Below are 19556 nucleotides of genomic sequence, written 5' to 3' on the forward strand. Positions count from 1 at the left end.
TGCTGCAAACCTGCTGCAAGGCACCGGTTGAAGTACACTACGGGCTGCAGCTGCGGCAGTGGGCAGAGAGCAGAGAGGGACAGAGGGGGTGTGTCAAGCCTCTCTTCTCAGTGCTTGAACTCAGAGCACTCTGTGCAGTCCCGTGTCCCGGTCGCCCCCGCTTTCCTCCTCTTCTCAGGCTTGTCAGGCTGTCTAGGCTGGCCTGACCCCCAGTGCTTCCCAGGTTCCCGGGCTCCTGTAGTTGGGTTTCGTCCCCCACCGCTGGATGCTACAGGCTACGGCGGTGTTGTTTTCACAGCGCCCGCACTCCCAGCGCTCACACCAGCACGCAACCTGCTCCTCTGCTCCTCTGCTCCTCTGCACCTCCTCTCCACTAGAACGGCTGCAAAACACGGACTGGAATGCCATGTAGAGTAGGAAGTGAGTGAATACTGTTTGCTGGAGAGGGTATTTACCTGGCTATGCCACTGTGCATGCTGGTTACATACCAGCGTATGCGTACATATAACAGGAGTATTTGAATATGAGAAAAGTGAAGGGGGCCTGTGTGTACACACACACACGTTCACTGTTTAAGTGTGACAGTACATGGATGTTGTGTGCACTGTACTATGGATGTGAATGTTTCAGCACACAAAAGTGTACTCACAAACAGTGCTCATTCAGTTAATTTTCCCTGACAATATTGATTTCGCTCACATACCATGCCTTTGCCACCTCATTAATCAGGACATGATGGCACTTTTTCCAGTTATGTTTACTGTGAAAAAGATTTTCAATCAATGTGAATTGAATCTTTTGTTATGTATTTGGATTAACCTACATTTGATTTTCTATATGTATAATGTGATTTTGTGTAAAATGACTTGATGAGATTTATATATCAAGTATATAAGTGTGAGTAGCTGTGTAGGTGAGTGAGATGCTGTGTGAGTGGCTGTATTGGTTAGTGAGTGGGTGTATCAGTGGCTGTGTGGATGGGTAAGTGGGTGTCTGAATGGTTGTATGAATGAGTGACTCTGTGTAAATGGCTGTATGGGTGAGTGAGTGGCGGTTTTAGTGGTTATTTGGTTAAGTGAGTTGGGGTGTGTGTGGTTGTATTGGGGAGTAAGTGCCTGAGTGAATGGCTGTATGATTGAGTGAGCGGATGTGTGAATGCTTGTTTAAGTGTGTCAATGGGTATGTAAGTGGTTGTGTGAGTTAGTGTGTGAGTGCCTGTATGGGTGATTGGCTGTGTTGAATGGCTGTATGGGTTAGTGAGTGGATATGTGGGTGACTGTATAGGGAAATAAGTGGTGTGTGTATAGCAGTAAGGGTGAGTGTTTGGCTGTGCGAGTGGCTGCATGGGTGAGTGATTGTATGAGTGGCTGTATGGGTGAGTGAATGGTTGTGTGAGTGGCTCTACAAGTGAGTGAGTGGGAATGTGAGTGGCTCTGTGGAGGATAGTGTGGGTATGTGAGTACTAGTATGGGTCTTTAAATGGGTATGTGAGTGGTTGTATGGGTGTGTGAGTGGGTGTACGAGAGGTTGTATGGGTCTCTGAGTGGTTCTGTAGATGATGTTATCAATGATGTAATGTGTGAGATCATCAGTGACGTCATAGTTCATGGCATGAGTGATGTAATTTGTGAGGTCATAAGCAGTGCATTGTGGGGGCATAAGTTATAGTTAGCCCAGGTATCTACAACTGCTGAATTTCCCTGGCTTAGTACGAAAAATTAATTACTATAATGTCCCTGTAATCTTTTTTTTAATTGAATTTCTAAGGTTTACCAAATCTATTTCCTAACTATAATGTCCCTGTAACCTTTGTTTTTTAAGTAAATTTCTATGGTTTATTAACTGGTAGTCGTGTTTGCAGAGTGGTTGAGAAATGGGGTGGGGCCTCCAACCAGCTCTCAGGAAACCCACTGTTAGGGACTTGGAGAAGGTAACAGGAGGGCTTCTTGGACCCCAAGTTCCCTCAGAGTACAAGATGACTTCATCCCCCAACCAGCATTGCCCAAGGAGGCACATTTGCATAGTGGTAGAGAAAGGGGGCGTGGCCTCTGAAGACCTCTCAGCAACCCCGCTGTGTGGGACTTACTAGAGGTAACAGGAGGGCTTATTGGCCCACAAGGACTCTCTGCAGCCAAGGGAACTTCACCCCAGTTCAGCAGAGCTCCAGAACGTGGTGGAGAAAGGAGGTGGGGCTTCTGGCAACTTGCGAATCTTTTTTTTTTTTTAGAATGGATGCTGCATGGCCCCTTCTTCACTGGGCTGTTTTTCACCCTATTTACCCCATCCCCTGGGGCCAGCCCATTTTTAAAAGGGGAGGGCGGCAGTGCATGGCCCCTTTCCCAGGCTGATTTTGGCCCCATGGACCACATCCCCTGGGCTCAAGCCTCTTTCTAACAAAAAATAATATTAATGGGAGGGGGGTCATGCAGCATAGCAAACAGCTATTTCCCATGGTTGGGCACCACAGGACATAGCAGCAGTCGGCCCTGGGGGGTGGCAGTTGCCAGGGCCATCCATGGCTCCAGGAAGCCGCAAGTGTCCCCCTTCCTTTCTTTGAATTCACCCCAGGGAGGTGGCGGTCCACGGAGCTGTTGGGCGGGGGCTGCGTCCCCCCCCACCTTCAATTTGTCAAAAGCCCCAGGTAGATGGTGGCCTCTGGGGTTTCACCTGGCCCACTGAATTCTTTAACCCCTTCCGTGCGGCCGCGATTTTCCCCGTGTGCGGCCGCCGGACGAACACGGGCGGGCCGTGACGAACCCCAGCCGTCATCAGCACACGAGCACCGTAGTGCATGACGGCTGGGGTTCGTCACCAGCATGGAAGGGGTTAAACAAAAAGCCATGGAGAGGTGGTGGACACGGGGACTGAAGGGGTCCACCCAGCCCCCCTCTATTAAAAGTTAAAGCCTCGGGGATGTGGCTTCCCACGGGGCTTCGGGGGGACTGTGTGGCTCCCTTCATTTGCACTAGTAAAGCACCAAGGAGGTGGCCGTCCCCAGGGCTGAGGGCCCCAATAGGCCCCCATTTAATAATTAAAGAAGCCCTGGGGAGGTGGTAGTCCCTGGGGCACCATGCGGGCACCCTCATAATTTAAATCAAACAGCCCCAGGGAGGTGGTGATCCGTGGGATTTTATTGAGCCCTATGGGGCCAATATGTCCCCTCCTTCATTTTTTTATGCCCCTGGGATTTGACCCACCCGGGGGCTTCCTTGAAAAGAAGTGCGGGAGCTCGCAAATTCACTGCAAAATTGAAAATACTGGGGAGAGGGATCAGGGTATTTCTACCTTGCTCCCTTTTCTTTATTTTTTACTTTTTTTGTCGGACTTAGCTTCAAGCCAAATCCCAAGATGGCTGCCAACAGTTCCTGATTCAATTGTTCACAGCCAATCAAATGTCAGTAGGATTCGCAAGTCCACCGCAAGGGCTTGCACCCCAAGATATCTATATTTGTTAAACTTAAATAACTCTGAAATTACTGAATACATTTACACCAAATCACAAAATGCATGCTTTCTGGACCAATATCTAGCTTTCTGACAAATTTGTCGTAATTCCATTCAGCGTTTTGGGAACCTCATTTTTTCTCGGCCCCCACTTGATGGATCACCCCAAAACTACCACCACAACAACTGAACCAAAAAGGGGTCCAAATTATAACTACCAACTGTCTATCGCCAGTAGGTAATATATACACACACACATATATATATCTATATATGTGTGTGTGTGTGAGTGTATATTCACTGAATATTCCTACCACCCAGCATTGCTCCACTTGCGCCAAATTCCAAGTAAGTGCCGGTCATTAGCTTGCGTTGATTAAGTCCCTGCCCTTTGTATACACCGCCCATCACTATTACCGATTGGATGGGTTAGTGAGGTTCTGGGATCAGCCCTGCAGGGGTCGGCAATGGCCTTGATGGAGCGCTGAGAAGACAATGATATCTGACTATCTAGAGGAAGTAAAAGTCACTTGCGCCAAAAAAAATAAAAAACCTATACCACGTGTGGCTGGGTCTAGTGCCCGCGACAGGAATGGATCAAATCAAGGTCAACCCAATCGACCTCTGTTTGATCTGTTCCTGTTCTGGGTAACATTCTTGTTGTGGGACCCAATCTCATAAGTTGCAAAGTGTTTTTATCTGCACAAATGGGGCTAAACTGGTTGGTAGGAATTTTGTGGATTCCTGTTGGTTTAAGAAATATCCATCACAGAAATGCAAGGAAAAATGCATGATTCAGGCAAAGTGAGAGGCTTGCAAGGCATTGTGGGTTAAAAAACCTTGTGGGATCCATACAAGAAACACCACTCTTGAATCCCTAGTTGTCTAATTTTAACAAATGTCTGTGGTTAGTAGGCTTCCATGGCTGGCGGCCAAGCAAGTCCCCAAAACCCGCAGCTACACCTACTGCTGATCTCTCCACGTAGCTCTTTAGGGTCATTTGTGTCAAGGTCTGCAGACCCACCCACACTAATGAGGTATACTTTTTTATCAGAAGACTTGGGGGAATGCAATTTGGTAGGACATTTGTGGCTCTCCACAGTTTCTAGAAAATTTCTTCACAGAAATTCAAGGAAAATGTGTGTTTTAAATCAATGTTGCAGGGCATTGTGGGTTGGAAAATGGTATAGAATCCAGGTGAAGCACACCAACCTGGACTCCCCTGGATGTCTCGTTTTTAGAACTGACTGGGTCTGGTAGGTTGAATACCCTATTCATCCCTCAAGAGGGGCAGCACATCTTTTGGCCCCTGGGGTCGGTGGGAGCATGGGTCCATGCCCAGGGAGGGCTGCTTCTCCCCAAAAAGATTGCAGGAATGCAGTCCTTAGTGTCTAGCGGACTTTCTGCCCACGGGGCAGAGTGATGGTAAATGCCCCATCTGCCCCAGGGGGAGATGGGGTAACAAATCTCTGCCCTCAGCGTCATTTAAATAGGATAGGGCATGCCCATGTCCGTGGTAGTCATCACCCACCCCTATATTTAAAAAAACTAATCCTATCCCTGGCAGCTATTGGGCATCTTCCGCTGGGGGGGGCGGATTGGGATAATTAACCCTATCTTACCTCCAGGGGGAGAAGAAAGACTGAAATATTTCAATATGTGGGGAGTAGCACAAACCTTTGCCTAAGGGACCACTTCCCCTATCCTTGGTGCCTAGTAGGTGGGTCCCTGCCTGGGAATTGCTCTACTGTGGCAATCCAGTAGCAGGGATCCAGTCGGAAGAAGTACCATTGGGAAGGGACGATTCTTCCCTTTCGAACAATACTTCTCCCAAAGCAATCCGTATTCTGGGCTGATATTTGCCCCCTTGTTGGAATCGGCCCTTTCCTCAATCTTATCCTCAAACGTTTTGCCTTCACTCCTTCATTTTTGCTGAATTTGTTTTTGTTGGCTTTAGGACTCACACTTTACCACTACTAACCAGTTCTTGTCCTCTCCCCTTAAACATGGTAGGATTGGCTTATACCTAATTGCAATATTTAAGTTACTCGTAAATCCCTAGCAAAGTGGCACTACCTGTGCCCAGGGCCTGTATATTAAATGCTGCTAGGGGGTCTGCAGCACTGATTGTGCCAACTACTTAAGTATCACTTCAAATATGTCTCAGGCCTGCCATTGCAGCCTGTATATGTGCATTTTTTTTAACTGCTATGTCAATCTGGCCAAATCAACTTTTTGCCAGGCCCAAACCTTCCTTTTTAGTACAGATAAGTCACTGCTAGGGTAGGCCCTGGACCGCCCAGAGGGCAGGGAGCAATATATTTAAAAATTAGGGCACAGTGAGCCAATGCAAAGCTCCGGCAGCCACCACCATCTCCAGCAATGCCTAGCCTGCTCTTCACACATTGCCAGCAGCCTCCCTTGGCGCTCTCCTTCCTCCTCGCATCCTCCTTTATCATGAACAGGACTTTAGGAATGGATTTGAGACTGTAAACATCAGTAACTGTAGCCGACCTGCACGCCATTGCGGTTGGCCTGAAAGTGTGACTTTGATCCGGCCAGCCCAGCCTGATTGCCCAATGTCACAATTTGTGCTTTTTGACACTGTTTTTATTAAACTCTTTAAAAATTCAAAACTCCAGTGCAATAGATTGGATTTCTGTCATTTTGGTCTTGTTTTATTTTGTACATGGTATCCTATTTTTTTAACTTGGTGTAGGATCCGTTTTGGGTGGTGTTTTTTACTATGTAACTTTTTCAAATGTTGCACTAATACTTTACACATTGTCTCTAACTTAAGCCTGACTGCTCTATGCCAAGCTACAGAGGGTTGAGCACAGGTTAATTTGGGGGTGGTTTGTGCCTCGCCCTGACGAGGTCTGTGGTTGCTCTTTGACCAGGGCTCAGCCCCCAGTCAACCAACAACCCAATTTCTTACAGCCCATGCACTGATCCAGTGGAAGTAAAATGAGCACAGTTCATTTTACTTTCACTTTACTGTAATGCAGTCAGCGTCCTCTGCCTGCTAATCATCATTACAGTTAACTAAAAGAAACAATTGGGTTACTTTGCAAGCTCTTCATGGGGAGCCTAATAAAAAAAAAATGAATCCCTCTGGTGCAGAGCACCTAAGGGCCCTTTGTATACCTCCCAGTGTCAACCAATGGGCGAGACATGAACTGGGGAAGGTAGTTTGGGTGTAGGCCATTGGCTGAAACCCACACTTAAAAGTAATATATTTCATATGAATTAGGTGGACCATTAAAAAGATGTTTATCCTCTTCTGCAGGAAAAACAGAGTACATATATATATATATATATATATATATTTTAAAATATGTTACACCTCTGCACCCCTAATCTTCGACCCATTCCTTGTTTACACATGTTTCTGCATTGGATGCACAAGTAGGTAAGGAAGTCTTTCTTCTACAAACCACAATGGCCCTGCACACATATAGCAGATAACCCTTGGCCTAAATCACTTGCAGCACAACAATCTGGGCCCCCTTCACACTGGTGCACAGTGATTTAGGGTGCTACATCTACAGCAGTGATCACAAGTCATTCAGCTAGTTCGTGTGCTGCTGCTTCAACAGCAGGGATTGGGCTTGATACATTAGTTTAAATTGTGTACACTGCATGATTTATGATTGGTGTCATGCATATTCCATGAAACATGAAACACAAAGCACGGTCTGGTTGTCTTTTGTCTGCTTGAATTGCTAAGGAGTGCAGATTGAATTAAGTTGTTGTATTTTGCATACCTACTGTATTAGTACCAGTGTAACATTTAGGGCCTGAATGATATGCTTGCTTTTTTGGTGGTCTTCCCGCACACCTACCTGGTAGTCCGCCTACCCAATTTAGATATTGGCTAGCATTAGGTGAGAAGAATGCTGCAGTCCTTCTGACTCCACCAGGACTTTGCTCCCAGCCCATGGGCTGTAGCATGTGGCGGTGGGACTCCAGCCAGGATTCCCACACTCCAGATTTAGTTCTCACTTGTTTCAAAGGAAATCCCTCCTTCTTCGAGTTGGCAGAAAGATACGAAAATGGGTGAAAACTCACCTTTTTCGGGGTACAGGCTGCGGTTCTCTTTTGTCAGGGTCTCCTGGTCCTGGCACACCTTGACCACAATGGACTAGCGCTACTGCTTACTGGACTCAAAGGTAAGTGTTTGTGGTATGTACCGGTATACATTGCACGTTGTGTGTAGGTTGGGAGGATACGGTGCAGAATGTACAAAATAGGGTCACTACACATAACCTACCATTTGCAGCTCCTGCTGGTAAGCAGGGTGGGGCAGGGGTAAGTTGACAGATGACAGAATTGGATTTATTTATTTATTTTATTTTCCCTATTCCGTCCTCTATCAACTCCCCCGCCCCAATGTGCTTAACTGTATGAGATGTGACTGTAACCTACATGCACATATGGACACATACACAAAATATATGTGGTTTACACAAAACAAAAATGTCTCTTACCTGTCTCCTCACCACCATGATCACCCCGCCATCTAGACTCTGCCGCCAGGACAACACCAACCCTGGAGGAGCATCCAAATTGGCAATAGACCGCTGTTAGGTTGGCAGGAGTTTTTGCTTGAGAAGACACAGTGGTCTTCTGTGTGTCTCGTATGCATCTAATTACGGTGGGCGGAAGACCGTTAACTCGACAGAGTACTTGGAACCTGCGCAGCGGCGGGACGGCAGCAAGACCGCCACGATCTAAATCATGCCCTGAGTCTTTAACTTTTCACTATGCACTTCTTTTGTGCATTCTGTCCCAGATTTACTAAGCCTTTGCATGATGCAAGGACAATGCAAAGGCTGCATCTGGCTTTACAAAGCCATGCAAAAGGCAATTTGCGCCTCCTTGTGTGGCTTTGGAAAGAAACATAACACAACACAGCTTGTGGTGTGTTACATTACATTTCAAGCTGGTAGGCATTCCATGGGCGTTCCCATGCATCCACCCATGGATTTTGCTAAATTTCTCGTTTACAAATGTTTTTAACCCTGGGATTGCTTAAAATTGGTATGCCTCGAAGAGGATGGCGGAACAACCCAATCGACCTCTGTTTGATCTGTTCCTGTTCTGGGTAACATTCTTGTTGTGGGACCCAATCTCATAAGTTGCAAAGTGTTTTTATCTGCACAAATGGGGCTAAACTGGTTGGTAGGAATTTTGTGGATTCCTGTTGGTTTAAGAAATATCCATCACAGAAATGCAAGGAAAAATGCATGATTCAGGCAAAGTGAGAGGCTTGCAAGGCATTGTGGGTTAAAAAACCTTGTGGGATCCATACAAGAAACACCACTCTTGAATCCCTAGTTGTCTAATTTTAACAAATGTCTGTGGTTAGTAGGCTTCCATGGCTGGCGGCCAAGCAAGTCCCCAAAACCCGCAGCTACACATACTGCTGATCTCTCCACGTAGCTCTTTAGGGTCATTTGTGTCAAGGTCTGCAGACCCACCCACACTAATGAGGTATACTTTTTTATCAGAAGACTTGGGGGAATGCAATTTGGTAGGACATTTGTGGCTCTCCACAGTTTCTAGAAAATTTCTTCACAGAAATTCAAGGAAAATGTGTGTTTTAAATCAATGTTGCAGGGCATTGTGGGTTGGAAAATGGTATAGAATCCAGGTGAAGCACACCAATCTGGACTCCCCTGGATGTCTCGTTTTTAGAACTGACTGGGTCTGGTAGGTTGAATACCCTATTCATCCCTCAAGAGGGGCAGCACATCTTTTGGCCCCTGGGGTCGGTGGGAGCATGGGTCCATGCCCAGGGAGGGCTGCTTCTCCCCAAAAAGATTGCAGGAATGCAGTCCTTAGTGTCTAGCGGACTTTCTGCCCACGGGGCAGAGTGATGGTAAATGCCCCATCTGCCCCAGGGGGAGATGGGGTAACAACTCTCTGCCCTCAGCGTCATTTAAATAGGATAGGGCATGCCCATGTCCGTGGTAGTCATCACCCACCCCTATATTTAAAAAAACTAATCCTATCCCTGGCAGCTATTGGGCATCTTCCGCTGGGGGGGGCGGATTGGGATAATTAACCCTATCTTACCTCCAGAGGGAGAAGAAAGACTGAAATATTTCAATATGTGGGGAGTAGCACAAACCTTTGCCTAAGGGACCACTTCCCCTATCCTTGGTGCCTAGTAGGTGGGTCCCTGCCTGGGAATTGCTCTACTGTGGCAATCCAGTAGCAGGGATCCAGTCGGAAGAAGTACCATTGGGAAGGGACGATTCTTCCCTTTCGAACAATACTTCTCCCAAAGCAATCCGTATTCTGGGCTGATATTTGCCCCCTTGTTGGAATCGGCCCTTTCCTCAATCTTATCCTCAAACGTTTTGCCTTCACTCCTTCATTTTTGCTGAATTTGTTTTTGTTGGCTTTAGGACTCACACTTTACCACTACTAACCAGTTCTTGTCCTCTCCCCTTAAACATGGTAGGATTGGCTTATACCTAATTGCAATATTTAAGTTACTCGTAAATCCCTAGCAAAGTGGCACTACCTGTGCCCAGGGCCTGTATATTAAATGCTGCTAGGGGGTCTGCAGCACTGATTGTGCCAACTACTTAAGTATCACTTCAAATATGTCTCAGGCCTGCCATTGCAGCCTTTATATGTGCATTTTTTTAAACTGCTATGTCAATCTGGCCAAATCAACTTTTTTCCAGGCCCAAACCTTCCTTTTTAGTACAGATAAGTCACTGCTAGGGTAGGCCCTGGACCGCCCAGAGGGCAGGGAGCAATATATTTAAAAATTAGGGCACAGTGAGCCAATGCAAAGCTCCGGCAGCCACCACCATCTCCAGCAATGCCTAGCCTGCTCTTCACACATTGCCAGCAGCCTCCCTTGGCGCTCTCCTTCCTCCTCGCATCCTCCTTTATCATGAACAGGACTTTAGGAATGGATTTGAGACTGTAAACATCAGTAACTGTAGCCGACCTGCACGCCATTGCGGTTGGCCTGAAAGTGTGACTTTGATCCGGGCCAGCCCAGCCTGATTGCCCAATGTCACAATTTGTGCTTTTTGACACTGTTTTTATTAAACTCTTTAAAAATTCAAAACTCCAGTGCAATAGATTGGATTTCTGTCATTTTGGTCTTGTTTTATTTTGTACATGGTATCCTATTTTTTTAACTTGGTGTAGGATCCGTTTTGGGTGGTGTTTTTTACTATGTAACTTTTTCAAATGTTGCACTAATACTTTACACATTGTCTCTAACTTAAGCCTGACTGCTCTATGCCAAGCTACAGAGGGTTGAGCACAGGTTAATTTGGGGGTGGTTTGTGCCTCGCCCTGACGAGGTCTGTGGTTGCTCTTTGACCAGGGCTCAGCCCCCAGTCAACCAACAACCCAATTTCTTACAGCCCATGCACTGATCCAGTGGAAGTAAAATGAGCACAGTTCATTTTACTTTCACTTTACTGTAATGCAGTCAGCGTCCTCTGCCTGCTAATCATCATTACAGTTAACTAAAAGAAACAATTGGGTTACTTTGCAAGCTCTTCATGGGGAGCCTAATAAAAAAAAAATGAATCCCTCTGGTGCAGAGCACCTAAGGGCCCTTTGTATACCTCCCAGTGTCAACCAATGGGCGAGACATGAACTGGGGAAGGTAGTTTGGGTGTAGGCCATTGGCTGAAACCCACACTTAAAAGTAATATATTTCATATGAATTAGGTGGACCATTAAAAAGATGTTTATCCTCTTCTGCAGGAAAAACAGAGTACATATATATATATATATATATATATATATATATATATATATATATATATATATATATATATATATATATATATATATATATATATATATATATTTTAAAATATGTTACACCTCTGCACCCCTAATCTTCGACCCATTCCTTGTTTACACATGTTTCTGCATTGGATGCACAAGTAGGTAAGGAAGTCTTTCTTCTACAAACCACAATGGCCCTGCACACATACAGCAGATAACCCTTGGCCTAAATCACTTGCAGCACAACAATCTGGGCCCCCTTCACACTGGTGCACAGTGATTTAGGGTGCTACATCTACAGCAGTGATCACAAGTCATTCAGCTAGTTCGTGTGCTGCTGCTTCAACAGCAGGGATTGGGCTTGATACATTAGTTTAAATTGTGTACACTGCATGATTTATGATTGGTGTCATGCATATTCCATGAAACATGAAACACAAAGCACGGTCTGGTTGTCTTTTGTCTGCTTGAATTGCTAAGGAGTGCAGATTGAATTAAGTTGTTGTATTTTGCATACCTACTGTATTAGTACCAGTGTAACATTTAGGGCCTGAATGATATGCTTGCTTTTTTGGTGGTCTTCCCGCACACCTACCTGGTAGTCCGCCTACCCAATTTAGATATTGGCTAGCATTAGGTGAGAAGAATGCTGCAGTCCTTCTGACTCCACCAGGACTTTGCTCCCAGCCCATGGGCTGTAGCATGTGGCGGTGGGACTCCAGCCAGGATTCCCACACTCCAGATTTAGTTCTCACTTGTTTCGAAGGAAATCCCTCCTTCTTCGAGTTGGCAGAAAGATACGAAAAGGGGTGAAAACTCACCTTTTTCGGGGTACAGGCTGCGGTTCTCTTTTGTCAGGGTCTCCTGGTCCTGGCACACCTTGACCACAATGGACTAGCGCTACTGCTTACTGGACTCAAAGGTAAGTGTTTGTGGTATGTACCGGTATACATTGCACGTTGTGTGTAGGTTGGGAGGATACGGTGCAGAATGTACAAAATAGGGTCACTACACATAACCTACCATTTGCAGCTCCTGCTGGTAAGCAGGGTGGGGCAGGGGTAAGTTGACAGATGACAGAATTGGATTTATTTATTTATTTTATTTTCCCTATTCCGTCCTCTATCAACTCCCCCGCCCCAATGTGCTTAACTGTATGAGATGTGACTGTAACCTACATGCACATATGGACACATACACAAAATATATGTGGTTTACACAAAACAAAAATGTCTCTTACCTGTCTCCTCACCACCATGATCACCCCGCCATCTAGACTCTGCCGCCAGGACAACACCAACCCTGGAGGAGCATCCAAATTGGCAATAGACCGCTGTTAGGTTGGCAGGAGTTTTTGCTTGAGAAGACACAGTGGTCTTCTGTGTGTCTCGTATGCATCTAATTACGGTGGGCGGAAGACCGTTAACTCGACAGAGTACTTGGAACCTGTGCAGCGGCGGGACGGCAGCAAGACCGCCACGATCTAAATCATGCCCTGAGTCTTTAACTTTTCACTATGCACTTCTTTTGTGCATTCTGTCCCAGATTTACTAAGCCTTTGCATGATGCAAGGACAATGCAAAGGCTTCATCTGGCTTTACAAAGCCATGCAAAAGGCAATTTGCGCCTCCTTGTGTGGCTTTGGAAAGAAACATAACACAACACAGCTTGTGGTGTGTTACATTACATTTCAAGCTGGTAGGCATTCCATGGGCGTTCCCATGCATCCACCCATGGATTTTGCTAAATTTCTCGTTTACAAATGTTTTTAACCCTGGGATTGCTTAAAATTGGTATGCCTCGAAGAGGATGGCGGAACAAGGAGAAATATCTCCTAGTTATTTCCTCCTTCTATGAGTGATGTATTCTGAATCACCCATTGGACAAGGAATATTCCTTTTTGTATGGTTTTTGTGCAGGAGGATATTCCTTCCTGCACAAAAACAATCATGTCCATTATAATGTAGGCACCCTTACACTATGGTGGAGTGTGCCTGTATTGGTGCTAGGCAGCACACGGTACTCCAGCACAAGGAAAGAGCACAAATACTCCATATCTTTGTAAACATGTAGCATCTGTGGTCTCTCCCTTTCATGCAACGCAGCGCGAGTCTTAGACCTGATTCTTAATAAATTCTTCCACGAGGCGGTATGACACACTCCGGGAATTTTAGGACTAATGGAGTCACTTAAGTATGACAGGTAGCCTGTTTGCCCTTCAGGTCAGTTAAATCCATGGGCTCTGCTGCTCTGATGGAATTCTGCCTGCCATATTTAGTGATCCTCACTTCTGTGGCAGGGATCTCTTTGATAAAATTCCATCCACCACATTGGTGGATGCATTTCCTCACTTGAATGCCATTGATGGATGCATTTTCATCACACTTGAATGTCAAGCAGGCTAATATATTTTTTCAAGAATTCCCCAACATTGAGGACAAATGAAATTCAAAAGACAAAAGTTTGTGACTGACAGGGACATGTTTGCTGGCACTAAGGTCACAGAAAGGAAACATTAGAAATTGTCTCCCCGCCCAAACTAGAGTGTTACCAACACAAATAGGACCTACCAGTCCATTGGAGAATGGACAAATGGGTCAAGGATTTCCAATACTAGAACTATCTGAGGCTGCTCCTTAAGAAACAATGCAGTTCTACCAATTTAAGGCAGTGCTTGCTTTGAGCCAAGCTCTACCATGGGTACACAGTCAAAATATCGAATCTTTAATTTCGACTTACACTTATATCGAGTAGCTAATATCGAAGGGACAGAATATCGATGTCCAGAATATCGATGGACAGAATATCGACCCTAAGGTAAGTAATATCGGAATTACTTATATCGAAAGCATATATATCGATGTTAGTAATATCGACATTACTTATATCGATAGCATATATATCGATGTAAGTAATATCGATTTACTAATATGTGTTAGAAATTTTAGTGAAGTATTTAAATTAATTGTTCTAATATGTGTTTAATATTTTTTATATAAAAAAAATATATCAAAGTAAATTATATGTTTTACTACCAGAGCGGGTTGTGGGTTTTTAGGGGAATAGGGTGGGAAGTAATTTATTTGTAATTAATTAATTATTTTTTAATGATTAATTTATTTTGTAATTAAATATTAATTGGCAATGAATTATTTTAATTGATTAATTAATTGATAATTTATGTATATTTATAAGTAAATTATATGTTTTACTACTGGAGCGGGTTGTGGGTTTATAGGGGAATAGGGTGGGAAGTAATTTAATTGTAATTAATTAAATAATTTGTAAGCATATTTTAATTTGTAATTTATTAATTGGTAATTAATTTTATTAATTGATAAATTAATTATTTAATTGGTAATTAATATTTTTAATTGATAAAGTAATTATTTAATTGGTAATTAATGTAATTTTAAATTAAATGTTATGTGTTACTACTGGAGCGGGTTGTCGGTTTATAGGGGAATAGGGTGGGAACTGATTTAATTACAAATAAATTATTATATTTTTATGTATATTTTATTTGCAATTAATTATTTCAATTGATTAAGTAATTATTTAATTGATAATTAATTTTCAATTAAATGTTAGGTGATAGTACTGGAGCGTGTTGTTTGTTTCTAGGGGAATAGGGTGGGGTGGGAATAGTAATATTTACCCTTACGCTATCCAACACTTTCCCTACTGTTGCACCCTCTGGAGTGGGAATAGTAATTTTTACCCCTACGCTATCCAACACTTTCCCTACTGTTGCATCCTTTGGATCCTTTGGAGTGAGAATAGTAATTTTTACCCACCCGCTATCCAACGCTTTCCCTACTGTGGCACCCTCTGGAGTGGGAATAGTAATTGTTACCCCTACGCTATCCAACACTTTCCCTACTGTTGCACCCTCTGGAGTGAGAATAGTAATTTTTACCCACCCGCTATCCAACGCTTTCCCTACTATTGCACCCTCTGGAGTGGGAATAGTAATTTATACCCCTACTCTATCCAACACTTTCTCTACTGTTGCACCCTCTGGAGTGAGAATAGTCATTTTTACCCTTCGTTATCCAACGCTTTCCCTACTGTTGCACCCTTTGGAGTGGGAATAGTCATTTTTACCCTTACGCTATCAAACACTTTCCCTACTGTTGCACCCTCTAGAGTGGGAATAGTAATTTTTACCCCTACGCTATCCAACACTTTCCCTACTGTTGCACCCTTTGGAGTGAGAATAGTAATTTTTACCCATCCGCTATCCAACGTTTTCCCTACTGTTGCACCCTTAGGAGTGGGAATAGTAATTTTTACCCTTACGCTACCCAACACTTTCCCTACTGTTGCACCCTCTAGAGTGAGAATAGTAATTTTTACCCACCCGCTATCCAACGCTTTCCCTACTGTGGCACCCTCTGGAGTGGGAATAGTAATTTTTACCCCTACGCTATCCAACACTTTCCCTACTGTTGCACCCTCTGGAGTGAGAATAGTAATTTTTACACACCCGTTATCCAACACTTTCCTTACTGTTGCACCCTCTGGAGTGGGAATAGTAATTTATACTCCTACGCTATCCAACACTTTCCCTACTGTTGCACCCTCTGGAGTGGGAATAGTAATTTTTACCCACCCGCTATCCAACGCTTTCCCTACTGTTGCACCCTCTGGAGTGGGAATAGTAATTTATACCCTTACTCTATCCAACACTTTCCCTACTGTTGCACCCTCTGGAGTGGGAATAGTAAATATTGTTAAGTAAGTATATATTATATATGATTTGTTAATTTGTATTTTTTTTAATTAAATATGTATTTTTTTTTACCATTATTAAATATATTTAAATATGTTTAAGTAATTTATAAGTATTATTTACAGTATTTTTCATGTTTTTTTAAACCCCCAAAAAAACGATATATTTAACAACGATATTTTTAACATCGATATTATTTTTTCGATATTTTGGTACTTACCATGTTGTACATAGGGCGTCGATATTCTTGCAATCGATATAATTGCGCCGATATTTGTGTAGGTCGAAATTCTGTCTGTCGAAATTCTGTCATAGATCCACCACGTATGTGTATGTATGTGTATAAAAATGTATGTGTAGAGCAACAATGCTCATTAACTACCCCTCCACAGCCTGACTTTGCAATCATGCACTTTGTAAGCAAGTGATTTATGAATGTAAATGGCAGAGTTTATCTATATATTTCGTTAATAAGGTTGGAACATTTTATTAATAACTCTTTACAGTCTAACTTCACATTATCTATGTTAGGAATTATAGACCAAATTCTGTTTTTTCTCAATTAACAGTTAACTCACTTGGAAATGCAAATTATTCAGCAACTCAAATTACAAAAGATGCAAAATACAACAATCTGATTCTGGGTTTAGTGCTTGGCATTGGGATTCCTCTTCTGCTGCTGCTGTTACTCCTGTTCATCCTTTGCTTCTGCTGTGGAAGAACCAGAAGTGGGACTGCAGAGTAAGTTTCACCATAATTATATATTGTTCCATTTACTCACCCTGAAAAATAGTGACATATTTCCAGTACGTTTTGATTTAAAAACAAAGGTAGTTCACAATGGCACTCTATCTTTATTAATATCAAGTCCAAAGCATTGCAAATGTCCAAAACCTGCCAATATAATGACTAGACAGCCGAAAGATATTGCATGCAATTGCTTAATTACTGTCTTTAATGTTCAACTACGTTTACGTACAAGGCAATGTCTGAAAGAAGAAAACATAAAAATGCATTATACAGCAAAACATTTATCCGGTATTGGTGGATCTCTCCTCTTCTCTTGCCACACTACCAAGACACATATGAACCAATTGATAAAGACAAATTCTGAACCAAATGTTATGAGGGCATACGATTGGGCGTATAGCAGTACCCTCAGTGCTTAATTTGTAAAAAGTTGAGTGGAGGTACTCACATTTTTTAGGAGACCACACCCACTTTTACGACTCTGCGCACTTTGTCTACTGGCCTCACCCACTTCCTTTATTGGCTTTACTCACATCCACTAGCCTAAACACATCAGAGCCACCTCCTCACTTTTTGAGTTCCGCAAGAAGATGAAGACATGGCTCTTCATACAAGCACCTCAGGGACACTACACCTACACACTTGCCCCATCTCCTGGGCGATAAATGTGCTCTCCAAATCAATATGAATCATATAAACTATGGAAAGTCTATGAAAACAACTCAAAAGTGAACTCACATGAGAGAATGTGTGTGCAACTCAAAATGCAGCTTTAAAAAGATGATTTAAGGACATGAGGCAGCTTTGCAAACTAAAGAGAATGTGCTTGTAGTGTGCTGTTTGAAAAAAGGAAGGGATGGAGGAAGGAATACATGAAAGAAGGCAGCAACAAATGTAAGCAGGAAGAAAAGTACTGTACAGTAGTGAGGAAATCGATAAGTAATGGATTGAAGAAGGAGGCAATAAGAATAGAATGTGAAAGGAATAAATGAAGGGCTAGAGGTAGAAAATATGGAACAATGTGTGATAGATGAATAGAAAGTAGAAAGGAAAAAAGGAAGAAAAGCAGAAGGAAGAGTTGAGGATAAGACAGGAAGAAATTAAAGAAGGGAGGAAGGAAGGAGCAGAAAAAAGTGAAAGTGAGGATCAAATGGAGGAGGAAAGAAGAAATGCACCACGGAAGGAAGGCTGGGTAATGAATGAGGATGGAAGGAAGCAAGAATGTAAAGAAAAGAGGAGGCGTGGCTGGAGAGGCAGATGAAGAGAAAATGGAAAGGAAGAAGATAAGATTAAGGAAAATAAGGAGGTCGGGGGAATGCATGCAAGCATGAAAAGTACTGGGTCAAGGAAGGGACACAGGGGATAATGACAGTGTAATATTGCAAAGAAATTTTAACAAAAAAGTTAAAATGTATTTCTATGTCCTTAACACACCATCTATGCTAATACAGCACATTCACCAGGGAGGGCCTCAAATTAAAACGGTTAGTCAACTCAGTGGCACTGATTTTATCGACCTCAGAAAGATGAAAGACTATGGGCCAGATGTAGGAGGCCATTTACTGACCGGTAACGGCCTATTTCGGCCGTTACCGACCGGTAAATGGGTATTTATGATGTAGGTGGCCAATTTTACCGATTCCGTAAATTTACTGAATCGGTAAATTTACTGAATCGGTAAAATACCGAATCGGTATTACAGATTCAGTATTTTACCACCCAATCCAATTGGGTGGTAAAATACCGAATCCAGGTGTGCATGCACATGTGTGCATGCACACCTATGCCATGTGACAGACAGACATGCCCTTAGGGCATGTCTGTGTGCCACATGGCACACATGCCTGTATTTGGGGTGCTAGAGGGTGTCAAAGTGACACCCCCTGCATCTTTGTAGGATTCGGTATTTACTGAATCAGTAAATACCGATTTGGTAATGCCCATTGAATCCTATGGGCTTCAAGGCCCATAGGAATCAATGGGCATTACCAAATCGGTATTTACCGATTCGGTAAATACCAAATTTTACAGATTCTGTAATTCAATTACCGAATTTACCTAAATATCCCTCCTTCAATTTTACCAATTCATAAATACCGAATCGGTAAAATTTGGTATTTATGAGTCGGTAAAATATACTTACCTACTTCTGGCCCTGAGTAAACACACCAAGATTTAAATGGATGACTTTGAGATCAAACACAGATTCCTGGAGTGGATATGAAGAGGTGTGTTTAAGTAAGAAAAACATTAAAGGGAGAGTTAGGAAGGAGGAGAGGTCTGAAGGCAACGATAGATGCAAAGATACAAAAGTAGACATAGAATGTGTAGACAAATGGGAAAAGCATTGTGATTGAGAGTGCAGGATTGGAAAGGAACATAATGAGAATGAAAAGTGCAAAGAGGAGAAAGGCAAGGGGAGGAGAGTAGACAAAGAAGAGCGCATAAAAGGAGAGTGGAAGGAAATATGAGAAGGTGAAAAGTGAAAAGCAGTTAATGAGGGGAGGTGGCTAAATGCAGACATAGGCAAGAAAGTGAAGGAAGAATGGAGACAAGGGAAGGAGTGAGGTGTGAAGGGAAGAAAGAAAAGCAGATTCTGAGGGAGAGTAACAAAGGAGTACAACTCTGCTTTATTAAATATACAGTAAATAAATATGTAAGGTTAAGGGTTGACATGGCTGTATCGTTCTTGGCCTGTCTGATCAATGCATAGCTGTGCTTTCCAAGACACACAATAGTGATTCTTTAACTGTGTTAAAATTTTATGTCATCAACAGATGTTACGTGCCATCACAATAGGTATTCCTAATAAAAAATATTACAGTGTCTGGTATACCATCGGGATTAGGCT

At 43.2% G+C, this 19556-nt stretch overlaps 1 protein-coding gene across 1 annotated transcript in view; it reads left to right on the forward strand.

Annotated features, from left to right (window-relative positions):
• LOC147709194 (uncharacterized) overlaps positions 1-19556 on the forward strand; it is a 575919-nt gene that overhangs the window by 505986 nt on the left and 50377 nt on the right. Inside the window, exon 23 of the mRNA XM_086925447.1 lies at positions 16525-16696. Coding sequence (XP_086781573.1) covers positions 16525-16696 — 172 coding nt within the window. The remainder of the gene's footprint in view (positions 1-16524; positions 16697-19556) is intronic.

This window comes from Lissotriton vulgaris, chromosome 6 (assembly GCF_964263255.1).
Source record: "Lissotriton vulgaris chromosome 6, aLisVul1.2, whole genome shotgun sequence".
NCBI lineage: Eukaryota > Metazoa > Chordata > Amphibia > Caudata > Salamandridae > Lissotriton > Lissotriton vulgaris.